General features: G+C 63.4%; 1 protein-coding gene across 6 annotated transcripts in view; it reads left to right on the forward strand.

Annotated features, from left to right (window-relative positions):
• Positions 1–18,761, forward strand: part of CASZ1 (castor zinc finger 1) — a 145,966-nt gene extending 127,205 nt beyond the window's left edge. For 5 of the 6 annotated variants that reach the window (XM_037045249.1, XM_037045251.1, XM_037045250.1 and 2 more), the window contains 13 exons: positions 83–247; positions 1,209–1,381; positions 1,655–2,502; positions 4,878–5,013; positions 5,249–5,312; positions 6,620–6,774; positions 6,901–7,023; positions 7,889–8,227; positions 9,740–9,938; positions 10,652–10,823; positions 12,504–12,655; positions 12,767–12,908; positions 15,692–18,761. In XM_037045249.1, coding sequence (XP_036901144.1) covers positions 83–247; positions 1,209–1,381; positions 1,655–2,502; positions 4,878–5,013; positions 5,249–5,312; positions 6,620–6,774; positions 6,901–7,023; positions 7,889–8,227; positions 9,740–9,938; positions 10,652–10,823; positions 12,504–12,655; positions 12,767–12,908; positions 15,692–16,839 — 3,816 coding nt within the window. In that variant the 3' untranslated portion in view covers positions 16,840–18,761. Of the gene's footprint in view, positions 1–82; positions 248–1,208; positions 1,382–1,654; positions 2,503–4,877; positions 5,014–5,248; positions 5,313–6,619; positions 6,775–6,900; positions 7,024–7,888; positions 8,228–9,739; positions 9,939–10,651; positions 10,824–12,503; positions 12,656–12,766; positions 12,909–13,714; positions 13,837–15,691 lie in introns of all 6 variants that reach the window. The other variant, XM_037045254.1, reaches the window with a different exon arrangement.

Below are 18,761 nucleotides of genomic sequence, written 5' to 3' on the forward strand. Positions count from 1 at the left end.
AGGGCCCTGGGGCAGGCAGCTGGCCCGGGGCGCGTGGCCTGGGGGCAGGCCAGGCTGCCGCCAACCCGGCCCTGTCCCGCAGCGGTTCACGAGCAAGCAGGACGTGATCCGGCACTACAACATGCACAAGAAGCGGGACAACTCGCTGCAGCACGGCTTCATGCGCTTCAGCCCGCTGGACGACTGCAGCGTCTACTACCACGGCTGCCACCTCAACGGGAAGAGCACCCACTACCACTGCATGCAGGTGCCTGCCCGCCTCTGCCCCCGCGGGGGGCCGCCCCTGGACACCGCCGGAGCGGGGGGAGGGCAGGCACGGGCGGAGTGCGGTACGGAGTCCCGGGGGCTCCGACCTCCCCGGACGCGGGCAGTGGCTGGGGGGCCTGGGCGGGGCCCTGCCCATGGCCTTACTTGGTGAGGGCGAAGCTCAGCCTGCTGTTTACACAGACCGACGTTTTTCAGGCTTTAACACCAAGAGCAGCATTGCAAACGGTTCCTGAGGAGGTTTTTGTTTAATTCTTTGTTTTAATGCCATGCGGAGTCTGGGCTTTTTCAAGGTGTCAGGTCCAGGGGGAGCGACTTAAGGTTGCAAACAGCAGCCACCGTGCCTCCCCCAGTATTTGCCGGGGTTGTTATGGGCTCCGGGGGACAACCTGGGCCTGGCGGAGAGGGGGGCTTGCTTGGCGGGCTCTGAGATGGTGCAGACGCTGGCACGGCCTGGCCTGCGCGCACGCTCGGATTCCGCTGGTTTTTACTCAATATGGCCACATTGCCTGCCTGGGCCCCACTGGGGTGGGGTGCGGGGGCCTAATGCCAGGAGCCATCCACTAAATGAGTCCCTGGGCTAAAGGTGACTGTCAGGCCCCAGGTCCAGCCCTGCCTACCCCTGGCGGCTTTAGAGGTAGGGCCATAGATTGGGACCCCGAAAGCACTCTGGGGTCCGGGGCTGCCACGCATATGCAGGGGGCTGACCCTCAGCACAGGCAGGGCCAGGCCCTGGCGGTGGTTAGAGGTTTTCTCCTATGGCTCCTAGTGAAGCGTCTTGGCCTCCCCGGCTGGGTGAGCACAGGTGTGAGAGCGCCCTTGGTCAGGGAGGTCAGTGGTCCGACGTCCCCAGGCCCCAGCTGCATCTGTCAGGGCAGCCTCGCTGACCTTGGCCCAGGTGGACCTGGCAGCCGTCCCCCTGACAGCCATCCTGGCCCCTGCAGGTGGGCTGTAACAAGGTGTACACGAGCACGTCGGATGTGATGACCCACGAGAACTTCCACAAGAAGAACACCCAGCTCATCAATGATGGCTTCCAGCGCTTCCGAGCCACCGAGGACTGCGGCACGGCTGACTGCCAGTTCTACGGGCAGAAGACCACTCACTTCCACTGCAGGTAACGGTTGGTTGGGGGGTGGGGAGGCCAGGGAGGCTCACTGGCCCGGGGGAGGGAGGGACAGGAGGCCGGGAACCAGGCCCAGGGCACGGCTCGGGCCCTGCACCCACAAGGGAGCAGGGACAGGAGTAGACGGCTGCTCAGAGGCCCCGTCTCTGTGTCCTGCCGCATCTTCCACGGGAGGCCCAGACCTCCTGGGCCCTGGTGGGAGTGAAGCGGGGCCTCCCCCTGGCCCCACGAGGCCCCATGACAGGCTCCCGGTGTCCCATCCAGGCGCCCTGGCTGCACATTCACCTTCAAGAACAAGTGTGACATCGAGAAGCACAAGAGCTACCACATCAAGGACGATGCCTATGCCAAGGACGGCTTCAAGAAGTTCTACAAGTACGAGGAATGCAAGTACGAGGGCTGCGTGTACAGCAAGGCCACCAACCACTTCCACTGCATCCGCGCCGGCTGCGGCTTCACCTTCACCTCCACCAGCCAGATGACCTCGCACAAGCGCAAGCACGAGCGCCGGCACATCCGCTCCTCGGGCGCTCTGGGGCTGCCGCCGGCACTGCTGGGCGCCAAGGACACCGAGCACGAGGAGTCCAGCAACGACGACCTGGTGGACTTCTCTGCCCTGAGCAGCAAGAATTCCAGCCTCAGCGCCTCCCCCACCAGCCAGCAATCCTCCGCCTCCCTGGCTGCTGCCACGGCCGCTGCCGCCGCCGAGGCCGTGCCCAGCGCCACCAAACCTCCCAACAGCAAGATCTCAGGCCTGCTGTCCCAGGGGCTGCCCGGCTCCATCCCGCTGGCGCTGGCCCTCTCCAACTCGGGCTTGCCCACGACGGCACCGTACTTCCCCACTCTTCCCGGCCGCGGGAGCGCCTCCCTGCCTGTGGGCACCCCCGGCCTCATGGCCGCCATGTCATCGGGGGCGGTGGCCTCGGTGACCCCTGACACATCCACTCTAGCTGCCTCGGGAGCTGGTGACTCAGCCCCAACCGCTGCCACCTCTGTCTCCGTGCCCCCCGCCTCCATCATGGAGAGGATCTCCGCGAGCAAAGGCCTCATCTCGCCCATGATGGCCAGGCTGGCCGCAGCCGCGCTCAAGCCTTCCGCCACCTTTGATCCAGGTGAGCAGGCTGGGCCCTGCCCAGGAAGCATGCACCTCACAGACCCCAGGCCCTCCCTGGCCTTGGGGCGCAGGGCAGAGAAGGGGGAGTGTTTGGCAGAGGCCTCTTTCTGCTCCCTGCTCCCCAGTCCTTTGCCCCTCCCACCCTCACTTTGCCTTGGCTCTGCCCCCCTCCTGCTTACTTCCTCTGGGGGCTCTCATTCTGACCTGCCCACCCCAGGCAGCTCTTGCTTCTGCCTCCTCATCGGTGAAGCGGGCGATAGTCCTGACCTCATGGCGCGGCTGTGCATGCCCACACCCCGTCTTCTCTCCCCGCCGAGTCCGAGGCACGAGCCCCGCCCCTGAGGGGGGCAGTCCCAGAGCCCCAGTCTCCCCTGGGGCTTCCTCCAGGTGACATGGCAGGGCACGAGTGCAGCCCAGGGGCAGGGGGTGACACTTCAGGAACATTCGTGGAGGTTCCTGCCTGGACAGTCCCCTCGGGGCTCGGATGCCTCCTCGGCTCGGCCTCTCCGCCCGCCCTGTCCGGTAGAGCTCTCTGCAGCAAGCGACAGGTTCCGGCCTGCACTGTCCGCCTGGCAGCCGTGAGGCGCACGCGTCTGCAGGGGGTTAAATATGGCGAGCGTAACCAAGGAGCGGTTGCAATTGGAATTTCTTTCATTTCAGCCCCACCATCAGCTCCCATGTCGGGGCTGTGGAGCTGGTCACATCTCTATCCCCCGCTGGCTCGCCGTGAGGGGCGGGCCTCCCTTTTCTCGTGTTTTCTGCTTTTTTAAAATTGTTTCTGCCTTTCCCCCCCTGGGTGTTGTTGATTTGGGAGTTGTTGTTTGTTGGGGTTTTTTTTTGGCTTTTCCGTTTACCTCGCTCCTCTTGTTTCCCTCACCTCCAGGTAATTAGCATTAGGCAGGTCCTCAGGTGTGGGACCTGGCTCACTTCGTTCATTCATACATACAACACCCACTGGTCTTGCTGAGGCCCAGGTGCCCAGAGGGTGCAGGCATGGCAGGCAACAAGACAGACAAAGGTCCCGCCTTTCGGAGCTGACGGAGCAGTGTGGGGGTAGTCTGTTTCCGGGCACAGCTAGAAGGTAGCAAAGCAGCCACCCAGACCTCAGCAGCCTGGCTCCTGAGCCCGCACACCCGGCTTCCCTGGGAGACCATCTTGAGATTGGCCACGACTGAGCGTCACAGTGGCCCAGACCTCCCAGAGGGCTGCCAGGGCTTGGCAGGGCGGCCAAGCCTCCTCTTTCCTTGGGGACCTTGGGCGGTGACTTTGAGGAGCTGCTGGAATGTGGACACTCCGAATTCAGAAGACCGTGGTGTGCCCACTGGGCCACTCCTATCAGCTGGCAGCTTGGAGACACCCACCTTCCAGTCCTGGGAGGGACCTAGGGATGGCCCGGGGCCACGCCCCTCTGGCCAGGTGCCTGCAGGCAGGGGCGGGACCCCTCCAAGGCCACACTGCGCTCCGTGGCCAGACTGCCAAGTACTTCCTTTTCAACAGAAAAATCTCCTTTCCCCAAAAGAAAGGTCAAGCAAAGAGGAAGAGGGCTCGTTTTCCTGTATTTTTTAATAAAATGCCACTTGCCGTCCGTGAAGCAGCTCTCTGTCAGCTGCAGCGCCTGGGGGCAGATTAATATTTCAGTCACTTGGGGATTGTGGAGAAAGGCTGGGTGGACATGCTCCTGTCAGCGACTTCTTTGGCCCGACTCTGCCTGGCCTCCCGAGTCCTCTGGCCATCCTGCTCCAGCCTCACCCCTAGGCCCACGGCCCGATGGCTCCCACCTGACCCCCGTCCAGCCCAGCCTCACATCCCTGCCCTGGACAGCTTGACGGGCGAGGTCACATAGTTTGAACCACTCTGATTGGCTGTCAGCTTCCATAGCCCTGACCCAGCAGATGCCCCTCCTAGGCATGCTCAGTGGAAGGCAGGGCCGTCGCCCCGGCAACAGTGGGATGGGGCCCTGCAGAGGGGGCACAGCTCCCAGTCCAGATCTGCCACTTTCCCTCAGCGTTAACAGAGTCTTTAATAAAAGCCTAAGCGGCAGCCCCACAAATTGACTGTGACAGTCGGTGGGGAAAATGAAGGGCCCCCACGCCTGGCCCAGCCCCCTCCCCGGCCTCCCGCCCTTCTCATCCAGGAGGCCCTGAGCCTGGACAACTTTGACATAATTTTGCAATAATTATCACTTGAAGAATTGCCACACAGGGGTGAGCGTCACAGGCGATCATGTCAGTGGGGAGAATCGCTGACGAGCGGCCAGGGCTCCCCAGGGGCCCCAGCCCCCAGCCCGCTGCCCTCCCTCCAGGGGGTTCTGGTCTGTGCCCGACAGGAAGCCCTCGGCCCCTCTAACATCATCTTCCCTCCCCTCCCCTGTAGGAAACGGGCAGCAGGCCAGTCCCGCCAGGTTCGCCCCCGCCCCGCTGAAGCAGGATCCTGGGGAGAGCGCTGGCATCCCAGGGCCCCTGGAGGGCTCCCATGACCGCAGCGTCGACCTGACAGTGAAGGAGCCCAGGTGAGGCTGGACGGGGCCTCCCTACCCCGCCCCCCTGCTGGGGCTCTGGGCACAGCACCCTCAGGAGCCAGACCCCACTGGGGACAGGGGCCACGCCCTCCTGGCAAGGGGTTGGCCCCTGCCCGGGCAGGTGCAGCAGGCTGGCCGGAGCCCCAGAGCCGGGCCGGGAGGGACAAGGCTCTGGGCTCCGTCCCTCGCACGTCTGAGTGAGGGCCCCTTGGTTTGTGTGTTCCAGCAATGAATCAAATGGCCACGCAGTCCCGGCAAATTCATCTCTTTTATCCTCGCTTATGAATAAGGTAAGAATCATCCATCACACGCCTCCCATTCCCCCACCCAGAGAAATTAAAGTCGTGCTGGGGGGTGGGGGGGATGTGTTTGTTTTTTAATGTTTTGCCTCTAATAAGATGAGTTTGTACCATTTAAATTTTGAGGCCATTTTTCATCGGATATAATTTCAGAGCCACTGCTTACAAATTAATTTAATGAACTGGCTGAAGAAATATATCCCAGCCCCTGACACCCTTTCTTCCTTTCAGACGGAGGGCTCCAGAAGCTTTTCGGGAGCCCTCGAACTTCTTTCACTGTTAGTTATTAATGTTATTTACTTGTTTATTTTATATATGTATATTTTTGTTTGTTGAAAAAGAGATGGGGGAGGGGGACCAAAGTGGGGGCAAAGCATCCATTTCCACTTTTCAGGGTGAGTAATGGTCTTGGACGCCTTCCGCAGAGGTCGCTCCGGAATATTTATTTTAAATAATGCAGGGTCTTTGTGAATTATACATCATTTCAAATATATTTCCCCCCTCACATGATCAATTTGACTACAGCAAGATTAATTTGGTTACTGAACACAAGTGACGGTTGAGGAGGGAGCCAGGCCTGGGCCGGACACCGTGGGGCTGGGGGGGGGTGGGCCCTGCGGTGGAAGGAGCCTCCCACTGCCCTCTGCCCTCCGCCCTCTGCCCCGCGCCCGCACCTGGTCCCTGTTCCTTCCCTCTCCCTCCTGCTGGCTGCGTGCTCTCTTTTCTTCTTCTTAGGTCCTGCCCCTGCGCCCTCTCTCCCCTTCCTGTGGGAGCCTTGGTCTGGCCACCGCCCAGAACCCATCCCGCCCCCTCCCCTCGCCCAGAAGCTCCCAGCTGTCTGTCTGACCCCAGGAGCCTGGCTCCCTCCCTCTCTGCTCCTCCTTTGTGTGCCTTCCCTTGTTCTCAAGGAATTCATAGGGGTTCCCCCCCACCCCTCCTCCCCCTGCACTTCTTTTGAAAACCTGGCAGGAAGATAACCAGGGAGCCTGGGGAAAGCCGGGCTGGAGGGTGCCCCGGTCTCGGCCTCAGCTTGAGCGCTGGCTCCTGGAAGCACGGGGTTGGTGAGCAGGAGCCCTGGCCGAGGCCGGGGGCCAGGCAGCGTCTGCATGGACGGGGCTCTTCCACAGCCGGAGCCTCACGGGGCCCCGCCTCCTGTCCTCCCTGCCACGGACGGGCACTGCTGTGCTCCAGTTGATGGGAGAGGCCCCAGTGGCCCAGAGCTGCAGCTGCTCCCCGGGTAGCCTGGAGTGTGTCCTGAGGTTCCCCAGCCCTAAGCGTGGCCCCTGCCCTCCCCACAGATGTCTCAGGGCAGCCCCAACCACGGCAGCCTGTTGAACATCAAGACGGAAGCAGAGGGGAGCCCCACCTTGGAGTCCCTGTCCTTCCCGGGCAAGGCCGCGAAGGCGCTGGTGCAGGAGAAACTGTCAGAGCCCTGGAAGGTGTACCTCCGCAGGTGAGGGGCCAGCTGGGAGTGCAGGCGGGAGGGCGAGGCCGTGCCCCAGTCCTGGTGGCCGCCCCCTACCACCCCGGCCTCGCCAGAGCCCGGTGTCTCCTCTGACCAGCTGACCCCTCTGGCCAGGTTTGGTACCAAGGACTTCTGCGACGCCCAGTGTGACTTTCTTCACAAGGCCCACTTCCACTGTGTGGTGGAAGAGTGTGGCGCGCTTTTCAGCACCCTGGACGGGGCCATCAAGCATGCCAAGTGAGTTGGGGTCCTTGGAAGGGGCCCATTGAGCCCGGCCTCATTTATCCAGGGCTCCAGGCTGGGTGGGGCTGGAGCTACACAGGCCACGTCCCGCCTTCCACCAGAGACCCATGCTCATTCCCCCCCAGAAATGAACCCAGAAGCTGAGCTGGCTGCTGCCCTGGCACAGGCGGGCTTCCAGGTCCTCCCTCCTGCTCCGCCCGCAGCAGGCCCAGTGAGCACACCCTGCGGGGCAGCCTCGGCCCCTCCACTGTGCTCCCCGCAGAGCTGGCTGGGCTGGCCGCAGAGACCCAGACCCGTCCCTGGCGGTAAAGGCCTTTTCAAGCCAAAACGTTGTGTGTAGAGTCTCTGTGACCTAAAAATAAGGACATTGGTAAACCCCTTGAGCAGAAAAGCAACAGGCCCAGCCCCTGCTGGAACTGAACTCAGACATTAGAAGCATTTAAAGTGGATCTCCACTGCTCCTGGGCCCCGGGGCAGGCTCTCTGCCGGGCAGCCCCAGCTGCTGGTCTGCCGGGGAGTCAGCTTCCGGCACTGAGACCAACCTTTACATTTCAGAGCAGGTTCTGGAAGGATGGGCTTTGTCAGCCAGAGCCTGCTGTCCCCCGGCCCCCTCTGAGTAGGGAGGAGCTAGGGACAGACACATCAGGAAGGTCACAAGTAGTAAGGAGTAGTTACGGCTGAGCCAGGAGCCAAGTTCAGGACCGGAGGACACCGCTCTCAGTCCTTCCCTGCTAGTGGGCACTGGCCGTGGGGGTGAGGCGGGGACACTGGGCCCCTGGGCCTCTGAGGCAGGGCAGGGCCCACCTGTTCAGGGTCCCCTCCACTGCCCGTGTGAGACACCCCGTTGTGCCTCCTGCAGCTTCCACTTCCGGACGGAGGGAGGAGCCGTGAAAGGAAACTCCGAGGCTTCCTTCCCAGCCTCAGCTGCTGAGACCAAACCTTCCTTGGCCCCCACGTCCCCTCCGGCGCCTCCCATCACCACGGCCACGGTTTCCTCTCTGGAGGGGCCGACTCCCAGCCTCGCCACGGTGCCCTCCACCCCCACCCTGCTCGCCTGGAAGCAGCTGGCTTCCACCATCCCGCAGATGCCTCAGATTCCAGCGTCCGTGCCTCACCTGCCCACTTCGCCCTTGGCAACGACCTCTCTAGAGAATGCCAAGCCCCAGGTCAAACCCGGATTCCTCCAGTTCCAGGAGAAGTGAGTCCCTCGATGAGCCGGGAGTCTCGTGTCCCCCGCGCGTCTCGGGAGTAGGTGCTAGCCAGGAGCGCCGAGGAGTCGCTGCCCCCCAGCCCGCGGTTAGCCCTGGCCGTCCTCAGCCTCTGTGGGACCCGGTCATCAGGCCATGTCCTTCTAGCCAAAGATGCTGCTGCTCTGACCTCACTGCCTGTCCTCAGAGCAGGTGGCCCGGGTTGGGGGAGACTGTGGTGGTGGTGGTGGTGGTGGTGGCCACTGTTACAGAGGGTCAGTGGGGAAGCTGCAAGGACCCACGCAGGTGGGCTGGGAGTGGGGGTCCTTGTCTGGAGGCCTGCAAGGAGGGCTGCGCCTCCCGCCACGCCACCCTGTTGGTCTCCTCCGGGGCCCACGTGTGTGGATGAGTCTCCGCAGGGCAAGCCAAGTCAGGGGGTGGGGGGAGGGGGAGGCCCCCTCCAGGCCCACATCCACCTGCACGGTGGCCTGAGCTCTCAGGGGTGGAAGGGACCTTCCTCACTTGGTGGTGGTGGCTACTTGCGGCGAGAACGGTGACTCTGTATCATGATGCGTGCGGCTTCCTGGTCTCAATAAAAGTAATAAATTGTATGTGAACACACACCGCCTGAGTGGCAGCTGTCCTCCCTCTCTGAGCACCTGGGGTGGGGCCCACAGACAGGAGGGGCCTGCACTCCTCCGCCCCTCCCCCGCCGCCCTTCCCTGACCCACCGCCCCAGAGTGGCAGCCCTCTTAGTTTGCCAGACCCGGTCAGAGCTCCCACGGGGCCCCCTGTGGGGGCAGCCTCGTGCAGCCATGGCAGACGGCTGGGGCACTGTGCCTGCATGCCTGTCTGAAGCCCAGGGGCCGGGCTCTGGGGCAGGGCTAGGCCCAGCCTTCCTCCCGTCCCACCAGCCCCACCACTCAGCTGGTTGTGCAGTTCTATAAGTGGGTGGGGACCCCAGTCCCTGAGATGGCCCTGGGAGGCCCGGCAGTTGGGCACCTCAGCGGTACCTGACACCAGGCACACATTCCCACTGGCCCAGGTCCCGGGGTAGCCAAGCTCCCTGGCAGGGCTTCCCGCCTGCCCGCACCCCATCAGTCAGCCACATCCAGGGCCATCCCTGCGCCACGCCAGCCGGGCCTCGCTGGCGCCCCGCCAGGGCTGGCAGCACCATCCCTCATTTTCTTATACAAGAAGTTACCGCAGGCATCCTTATCTCTAATCCTGAGGTGTGGCCGTGGAAACTACGTGTCCCAGCATGCAATGCTCTGGGCAGCCCGCACAGGGTAGTCCCTTCTGCACCTTCTGCGCTCCAAAAAGAAGGCAGGAATGCATGCTGGGATCTGTAGTCTCCTCAGGCTGAATTACCCTGTTGTGCCGGAGGGCAGCCCAGGGACCATTCCTCTTGATTGCACCAGCGGGGCCTTGGAGGGCAGAACCCCAACCCGAGCAAATGGCAGACGTCGGCGGGGAGGGCACCGGGAATGCCAATGACCTTCTGGGCTGTGGTTTCTTTGCAGCGATCCTTGCCTGGCGACGGACTGCAAGTACGCCAACAAGTTCCACTTCCACTGCCTCTTCGGGAACTGCAAGTACGTCTGCAAAACGTCCGGCAAGGCTGAGTCCCACTGCCTGGACCACATCAACCCCAACAACAACCTGGTGAATGTGCGCGACCAGTTCGCCTACTACTCCCTGCAGTGTCTCTGCCCCAACCAGGTCAGCGCCCCGTGAGCGAGGGGGGCAGGGGTGGGGCAGGGGCGGGGCAGGGGCGGGGCTCCTCCAGACTCTGGGAGGGATGCTGTCTGCCCCTGGAGAACCGCCCGGGGGTTCGAGTCAGTGCACAGGGGGTGAAGTGTGTCGTCTCACCCGGACCCTCACTGGTGACTCCGGCTGAGCATCTGCTGTGCCCTTGGCATTGTTCCGCCCCCTGGAACTCATGAGGTTCTCTCTCCCCAAAGGCCTAGATTTTAAAATAGGCACATTGGGTCCATAGAGAGATTCAGCTGTCTGTGCCCTGGACAGGAAGGGCAGCTCGGATTCATCAGAAAGGCCTACCCTGCTTTATGATGAGCACGCTGAGGGGTCCGGACCTAGGTCTGGGCACACAGAGAAGAGCTAGGATTGATTAGTGATGTCTGCTCTGGGTCTGGGCACACAGAGAAGAGCTAGGATTGATTAGTGATGTCTGCTCTGGGTACCACTTAGAGGCGGGTGGCAGTAATCGCAGGTAGGATGTTGTCATCAGGTGACAGAAGGTACATGCTGCCTTTGAACGTGTGAAAGGTCTTCACCTGATTGTGTTTCCTGGTTCTGAGCATGGAAGAACCCGTACACGAGGGGCCCATTGCAGCCTGGAGGCCCGGGGCAGGTGGGAGCTCTGGGAATCTGCCAGTGGTCCTGACCTCCCGCCCGCCCCCCCGCCCCTGCAGCACTGCGAGTTCCGGATGCGCGGGCACTACCACTGCCTCCGGGCCGGCTGCTGCTTCGTGACCAACATCACCACCAAGCTGCCGTGGCACATAAAGAAGCACGAGAAGGCCGAGCGGCGGGCAGCCAACGGATTCAAGTACTTCACCAAGCGCGAGGAGTGCGGCCGGCTAGGTATCGAAGGCCAGAGTCAGGGCTGTGGCTCTGGCCCCTGGGGCCCCCGTGGCCTGGGTCGCTCCACCTCCTGCCCCCACACACCAGGTCCATGTTGGGTTAGAAGTGTCACAGGCCCTGCATTGTCAAACTGGAAAAACAGTCAAACCCCGCAAGCCCATGAAAAGGGGTCTTCGTGACTCGAAGCGCGGCGCCCACCCCGGGGAGAAGGCCGGGGGCCGCTGCAGGGTGTCCAGGCCTGGACTCAGTTCTCTTTCCTCTTCTTTTCAAGAGGGCTCTCCGGGCAGTGTTGGGAGCCCCTGAGCTCCCTGTCCTGGGATGGCTGCCCAGGGCCGTCCCCTCTTGCCTAAGGTGCTCTGAGGTTGTCCACTGGCACGTTCGTGCCCTCGGCAGACATTTACGGAGGGACAGCCCCGTGCAGAGCTCCTTGCTACTGCCGGGGGCGGGGGAGGGGTGGGCGGGGATGGTAGCAGCGGCAGCTGAGGTGTTTTCTTGTATCTACTGTGACCAGCACTGTGCTCAGTGCCGGGGACTTGGTGGGACAGCAGGTTCATGGCGAGCTAAGCCCAGAGCACCTCTGAGTTGGGGCGACCCAGAAGGAAGGGGCTGTGGGGCTGGCAGGAGCAGGCAGCAGGGCTGATGGGCAGCGGGTGCCCGAGTTGACTGCTGGGGAGAGTTGGGCCCCCTGCAGTGAAGCTGTCCCCCAACCAAGCCTGCCCTGGGGGTGCCTGCAGGGAGGGGCGCCAGGATGGGCAGGCAGAGGGCAGAAGTGCCATCCCGCCTCAGGACAGAGCCTCCTGTTCACAGGCCTGCCAGAGTGGGGCACGGATCTGCCCCAGCGGGGCAGGTGGGCGGAGACCCCGGCGCTGTAGGCGACCCCCACGGCGGCTTGGGCAGTCACAGCAGCGGGGTCTTTGGGGAGTGGGGCCACTGCCTGCTGCCCACAGGCCCTTCCACCAGGGAAGGCTGAGATGCCCAAAGCCGACTGGTAGAAAAGAGAGGCACAAACCTTTCCTTCAAGTATTACTCAGAAAGAATTCATGACCTGAGAGAGGGTAGGTAACCGTGGCAACAGATGTCAACACACAGTGGCCTGTGCTATTTCTGGGCTCAGTTTACAGGTGTCAGGGTGTTCTGTAGTTGCTGTTATTTACTCAGCTTTGGGTGTTCTGGGTGCTAGCTGGGGCCAGACAAAGCTGGGGGGTGATACCAGACACCTGGCCAGCTCAGACGCCATGGCAACAGACAGGCCTTCACCTGCCCTTCACTGATACTGTTTCAATCCCGCCTGTGCCGTTTGTTCGCAGCCACAGCAAAGCCCAGGTGGAGGTGGGAGGGGGTAGGGCGGAGGCCAGCTGGCCTGTGGCCCCCCAGGGGAGGTGTGCTGGGAGGTGGCTGACCTAGGGGACAGGTCATTAGGGTCCCTCGCCCTGGATCCCATGGGCCTCTCAGTGTTTGGGGCACGGGATGGGGGCCAGCCTGCCGTTGTCGGGTGCCCTCTGCTAGGCTCGAGGGCTGGGGTACGAGCCCTCCCTGTAGGAATGCTGTCACCAGGGAAGGGCCCTTTCCCCAGAGCCATGGGCCTTGTGGCCCCCGCACCCAGGGCAGTGCCTGACACACAGTAGGTGTCCTGAGCTTGGGCCAGCACGGGGCTCACGGCCGGGCGGGTTGCGTCCACAGGCTGCAAGTACAACCAGGTGAACAGCCACTTCCACTGCATTCGCGAGGGCTGCCAGTTCTCCTTCCTGCTCAAGCACCAGATGACCTCCCATGCCCGGAAGCACATGCGGCGGATGCTGGGGAAGAACTTCGACCGGGTGCCCCCCTCCCAGGTGAGAGCCTGGCCCACCCGGGGCCCCACTCCCACTTCCTGGTGGGGGGCCACCAGCCTGCCACCCTCCATTGGGCAGCACAGCCTCCTCAAGGCCCCTGCCTCTTTTCAGGGCCCCCCGAGCCTGATGGACACAGAGACAGACGAGTACATGGACTACACCGGCTGCAGCCCGGGCGCTGTGTCCTCTGAGTCGTCCACCATGGACCGGAGCTGCTCCAGCACCCCCGTGGGCAACGAGAGCACCGCAGCAGGTGAGTGGGCAGCCAGGGCGCTGGGGGAGGAGCAGGCCAGGAAGGGGCAGGGGGGCCCGGGAGCTTCTTCCGGCAGGGCCAGGCCCTTCCTCCAAAGGCCAGCACTGCTGAGCCCATTTTGGGACAGGAGGTTCATGGTCAAGTGGCCGCAAAAGAAATGCCAGTGTGGAACAGAGCCAGCTGGTCTAGGACATGGGTCACTGAGGCCACCTCCGGCACCCTGCCCACCTCCCCAGCACTCTGCCCTTGGCTTTAGCTTTGGGGAGAGCCCCCAGCCAGCCAGCGGGCCTATGAATGCCCAGGGGCCGAGGCATATGCCTGCCCCATCCAGCCCTGGCGCCTCTTCTGGTCCTTCTGTCCCCAGCAGGGTCCTCCGGCCCTAGAGCAGGGCCCACCCAGGCAGGGCCCTCGCCGAGCCCGAGACCTCTCCGTGCACCGCCTCCCCTTCCGCCCTGCGTCCTGCCACCTCCTCCCCTCTCTTCTCTGCGGCACCTTTCTGCTCCTCATCTGTCCGTGTACTTTCATGTCATACTTGTTTCTACCATTGGGTTTCTCATTTTGGTTCTTTTTTGTTTGTTTCCTCTTTGTTTTGTTTTGTTTTGTTTCTGCTTTTTTCCACCCTCTCCAGGCTGCCCGGCTCCTCCTCCTCCTCCTCTTCCTCCTCCTGCTGCCGCTGGTGACCAGGCTGCCCGCGTGGCTCCACCGCCCTCCCTGACCCCGCCCTTCTCCCCGGCAGTGCTCCGGGCGCCCCTCCCCGCCCTCCCATGCCTCTTCTCTCCACCCTGTCTCTCATACTCTCTGCTCAGTGCCGCTCTCGGAGCCGCCCGGGGCCTGGCCCGCCCCGTCAGCAGCCCGCCCAGCTTCCCGCCCATCACTGCCACTCCAACTCCAGTAAAAAGTGACGTCCCCCTAGTTCAGGACGCTGCAGGTAACGCACACGTGCCTTCTCGCCAGTGTCTGTCACCCGAGCCGGCCCCTGAGGCCAGGGTCCAGGACCTGACCCTTTTCTGTGGCCTGCGGGGCCAAGGACAGGGCCGCCCTCTGCGCCTCAACGTGCAGCACCCTCAAACCTGGAGAGTCTGGCCTCTCACCTGGGGTCTGCTCCTCTCCGCGGCTGCCCCGTGCTGGGCCGGCCAGAGCAGCGCCGCCAGGGGTCCCGGGCTCTGACCCATCTCAGAAACTGCCCACAACCCTGAGGTGGGGCTCTGCCAGCCCCACCCCTAGATTCCTGCGACCAGGCAGAGCCTGCCCCTCCTGCTCTTGGGAGTTCACCTGGGACCTGGCACAAGGAAGGCAGATGGTGGTCTTGGGGAGGTTGCTGGTGCCTGGGACTGGCCAGAGTTCGGCAGGTCCCAACACCAACCTGAAGCCCCAGCCCTGGAGCCAAAGCAGGAAGAGGGAGAGTCTTGACAGGGCCCTGCTGAGCCCAGTGGCGGGGCGCCTCCCGGCCCGCCCTCTGTCTGCTGCTCCCCATGGATGGGATCTGCCCTACCCGGTCCCCTTGTGTGGTCGTCCCCCGGCTCTGCCTCTCCCTCCGCTCATGCCTCACAGCCTGCCCGAGTGCCAGGCACTGAGCCAGACCCAGGGGTGTGGCAGAGAGCAGGGCAGCGCCCCCCCCTCCCCACCGCCCCTTGGAAGAAGCCCATAGACAGCTCTGTTGCTGGCATAGTCAGATGGAGCCCTGTGACCTCAGGGCCAAAGCAGTCACTCCTCACCTGCCTGCGTCTCCAGGCCCCAGGCCCTTCCTGACCTCCTGCCTGGGAGCCCCCCGCACCTCCATGTAGTCCCTGGTTTCTCTTCTCCTGATAATGGTGGACAGGGCAGCAGGGGGTTACTGTGGATGCTGGCCCCCACCCCCGGTAGGCCTAGGCCTGAGAGCTTCTCCGTGTTTCTGGGGAGTTGGAGGGGGTGCCAGGTCTGGTGTCCCTTCCCTCCAACTATGCAGCCCAGGGTGGTGCTTCCCTTCCCCTGCAGCTCCCAGGGTCCCCTCACCCAGGGAGCGGGTGGCCGAAGCACAGCTGCTGTTGAGTGGGTGGCCCTGGCTGCAGGGCTTCCTGGGTCCCGGGGAGCAGTTAGAGCAGGAGGGTGGGCACAGATGGGCCCCCACTCGCTGCCTGAGCCCCTGCTCCATCCCTGCCCCTCCTCAGAGTCACCTCTCCCTGCTCAGTGCGGGTAGAGAATCCCAACAAGACCTTAAAGAAACTTCTGGTACCAAGGAGAAATCAGTCCTCCTCAGGGCAAGGAGTTACAGCCCCAAACAGCCCTGCAGTGCCTGGCACCCCTTTTGCGAGTAGGCTGGTTCCCCATGCAGTCAGGCGGCCCCTGGGAAAACTGTTTAGCGGGCGGGAGAAGGAGCCAGACTGTCCCTCATTAGGGGCTGGCTCCTGACGGTGTCCTGGCCCCCATCCAACTTGGGTGATTACACTCTGCCTACCGGGATCCCCCTTCCGCTTCAGTCAACACCAGGACTCGTCCTCACTCCCAACCAGACTGGCCAGGAAGCGGCAGCCACATCCCCCAGAGCTGCCGACTCCACCACCAGGGCAGACGCCCACGTGGTCATCCTGCAGACAGGACTAATGCACGGGGAAGCCCGGGCTCCCTGGCTGCCCTGCATGGGGGGTGTAGTGGGAGAGACCCCCCCAGCCTTGGAAAGAGGAGTTGTCACCCCCAAATGCTGCTCTCTGCCCACTGCGCCTGATTCGGGGCCCTGCCTGGGTGGGACCCTGGGAATGGTACCTGCAGTGGCGCTGACCTCCACTCCCCGACCCCCCCCCCCCTAGGGAACACCATCTCCATGCCCACAGCCTCAGGGGCCAAAAAGCGCTTCTGGATCATTGAGGACATGTCCCCTTTTGGGAAGCGGCGCAAGACGGCCTCCTCGCGCAAGATGCTGGACGAGGGCATGATGCTCGAGGGCTTCCGGCGCTTCGACCTCTACGAGGACTGCAAGGACGCGGCCTGCCAGTTCTCGCTCAAGGTCACTCACTACCACTGCACGCGGGAGAACTGCGGCTACAAGTTCTGCGGGCGCACACACATGTACAAGCACGCGCAGCACCACGACCGTGTGGACAACCTCGTGCTGGACGACTTCAAGCGCTTCAAGGCCTCGCTCAGCTGCCACTTCGCTGACTGCCCCTTCTCGGGCACGAGCACGCACTTCCACTGTCTGCGCTGCCGCTTCCGCTGCACCGACAGCACCAAGGTCACGGCGCACCGCAAGCACCACGGCAAACAGGACGTGATCAGCGCGGCAGGCTTCTGCCAGTTCAGCTCGAGCGCCGACTGCGCCGTGCCCGATTGCAAGTACAAGCTCAAGTGCTCGCACTTCCACTGCACGTACCCGGGCTGCCGCCACACGGTCGTGGGCATGTCACAGATGGACTCGCACAAGCGCAAGCACGAGAAGCAGGAGCGGGGCGAGCCCGGCCCCGAGGGCCCCGCGCCCGGCCCGGCCGGCGGCCTGGATGGGTCGCTGTCGCTGGGCACCGAGCCCGGGGGCTCCCTGCTCTTCTTGCAGACGGCTGCCGCCGGCCTGGGCCTGGGGCTGGGCGACGTGGGCGAGTCCGCACCGCCGGACGGCCCGGCGCCCCGCGAAGGCCACGCCGCGCCCGCGCCCGGTCCCGCCCCGGGCCCCAGCCCCAGCCCCGCGGCCGGAGAGTCGTCACAGGAGGACGAGGAGGAGGAGCTGGAGCTGAATGAGGAGGAGGCGGACGACGATGAGGACGACGAGGAGGAGGACGAGGACGACGAGGAGGAGGACGAGGACGATGATGAAGAGGACGACGAGGACCTGCGCACCGACTCGGAGGAGTCACTGCCCGAGGCCGGGCCGGGGGCGCGGAGCCCGGAGCGAGCGGCCCTCAGCGCGCCCGCAGTCCCCGCGCCCCCCGCTTCCCCCGCGCCCCCCTCGTCCCCCTCGCCCTAGCAGCTGGGCTGAGCGGGGACGGCCACCCGCCCTGAGGGCTCACCCCTTTGTTTATTATTGTTATTATTAATTTTGTAAGAAATGGTATTTATACGTCAAGCTTCCCTCTGTACAGAGCTAGATGTTCCTTGTGGTTCCCGTGTGAGGGGTGGGGCGCTCCGGCTCCGGGCTCGGCCCCCCCCCCCGCCGCCCCGCCGGTGCTTCCGGACCCCGAGTCCGTCTCAGGGCAGAGGCGGGGCCCCCTCTGGTGCTCCGGGGCCGCCCCCGCGCCCGCTGCCCGCGCAGCTCCGCGGCTGGAAGGACAGGCTGCCGAGCAAACCTTTCTAGCTGCAGCTCGGGGATCTTCTTCAGGGAAATAGAAGGTGCTCTTGTCCGGGGTGGGGGAGGGGAGCAGGGGTCCCCGAGGGTGAGGCGGGCGCAGACCCCCTGCAGCTGCCTCCAGCAACCCTCCCCGAGGCCGGACCCCAGGCCCCACGGCCATGCCAGTGGGATTCCTCATTGCTCAGGACAGGGACGGGCGCTGGGGGTCCCAGGGACCCCCACCCCTCACCACCAGAGGCGGCCGGCACTTGTGGTATCTGGCAGGGCCCGGTCTCACAAGCTGAGCCCACCCTCCATGCTGGGGGGGCGGGTGGGGCAAGGACAGGCCCCCGTGACACTACAGGGACCGCGGAGGAGACCTCGTAGGAGCAGAGCTGGGAGCCCGCGGTCACCCTGTCCCCACTGCACGGCCTGCCCCAGTATCTGCTCCCGAGGGCTGGGGACGGATTGGGCGCCCCGGGCCTGCGTGCCCCCCACAAACGGGAGAGCTGGGCTGGGGTGCCAGCCCACCCGGGTCTCAGCGCCCCAGGTGGTGGGAACAGGAAAGATGCGACTGTTTGGGGTTTTACTGTTCAAAATGGAAAAAATGCGAGAAAGTTGTACAGTATTTTCCCCCATCACGGTTATTACTCTACACGGAACAAAGAGGAAGCCAAGCAGGTGGGAGGTGCGGGCGGGGCCGCCTGCCCCCGGCCCTGAGCGGCGGGCCGCGTGGAGCTCAGTGCGGAGTCCGAGGTCTGCGCTAGCCCTGCTGGGGGCCGCGGGGTTCCAACTCCTGACTTGAATTTTGTAGAGGCAACAGAAGAGGACTTTTACTGTTGATACAAGTTTGTAGTTAATTTAACATTTGAGTTTTTCTCTATTGGTTATGCGTGTGGCTTTACAGGGCTGTTCCCCCCACCGCCCCTCCCCCACCCCATGTTATATTTTGTTCGGGATGCTTCATTGTTGATGCGCCCCACCCAGATTGGGTTCCCTTTTCAAAACCTCCCCGCTCCTGGAGACGATAAGGTCACGAAGCCCAGAGGCCAGCCTGACAGGCACATACACCTGGCCAGTGGCTATGAGGGTGACAGGGACGCAAGGTGGGCAGCCCAGGGCCCCTCCTGTTCACCTCCTCTGCACTCCAGGCCACCAGCTGATCTCAGTGAGAGGTCCTCAAAGTGGACATCTGGACCCTGAGACTCTGGCCACAGGGAGAGAGCAAGGCCCAGTCTTGGGGAGGGCCTGTCACCCAGAGCCACATCCCTACAGGTCTCTACAGGGAGCCCTAATCAACTGGGGGGCAGTGGTGTCCTCCCCCCCCACCTCCCGTTTTTTCCTTTCCTTTTTCTTTTTTTTAAATTTTGTTTTGTTTTTGTTTTTGTTTGTCTTCTTGGCTGCCCACAGCCAGAAAGCCAGGACCATCGGAACTGGAGAGGGAGCAGGGAGGGAGGAGGGGTCAGACGGAGTGTACCCGGTTCAGCAGGAAACACCCTTTCTACAGCAGCCCCCACCAGGGCCTCCTGAATCCCGTGGGCACTCCACGCTGCTGCTGAGCGTTCGCCCAGACTTTGTGCCCAACCACAGAACCCAGGAGTCTGTGGAAGGAGTTTTGTAAA

The sequence above is a fragment of the Sturnira hondurensis genome, unplaced genomic scaffold (assembly GCF_014824575.4).
Source record: "Sturnira hondurensis isolate 20B ecotype Veracruz unplaced genomic scaffold, ASM1482457v3 Scaffold0004257, whole genome shotgun sequence".
NCBI lineage: Eukaryota > Metazoa > Chordata > Mammalia > Chiroptera > Phyllostomidae > Sturnira > Sturnira hondurensis.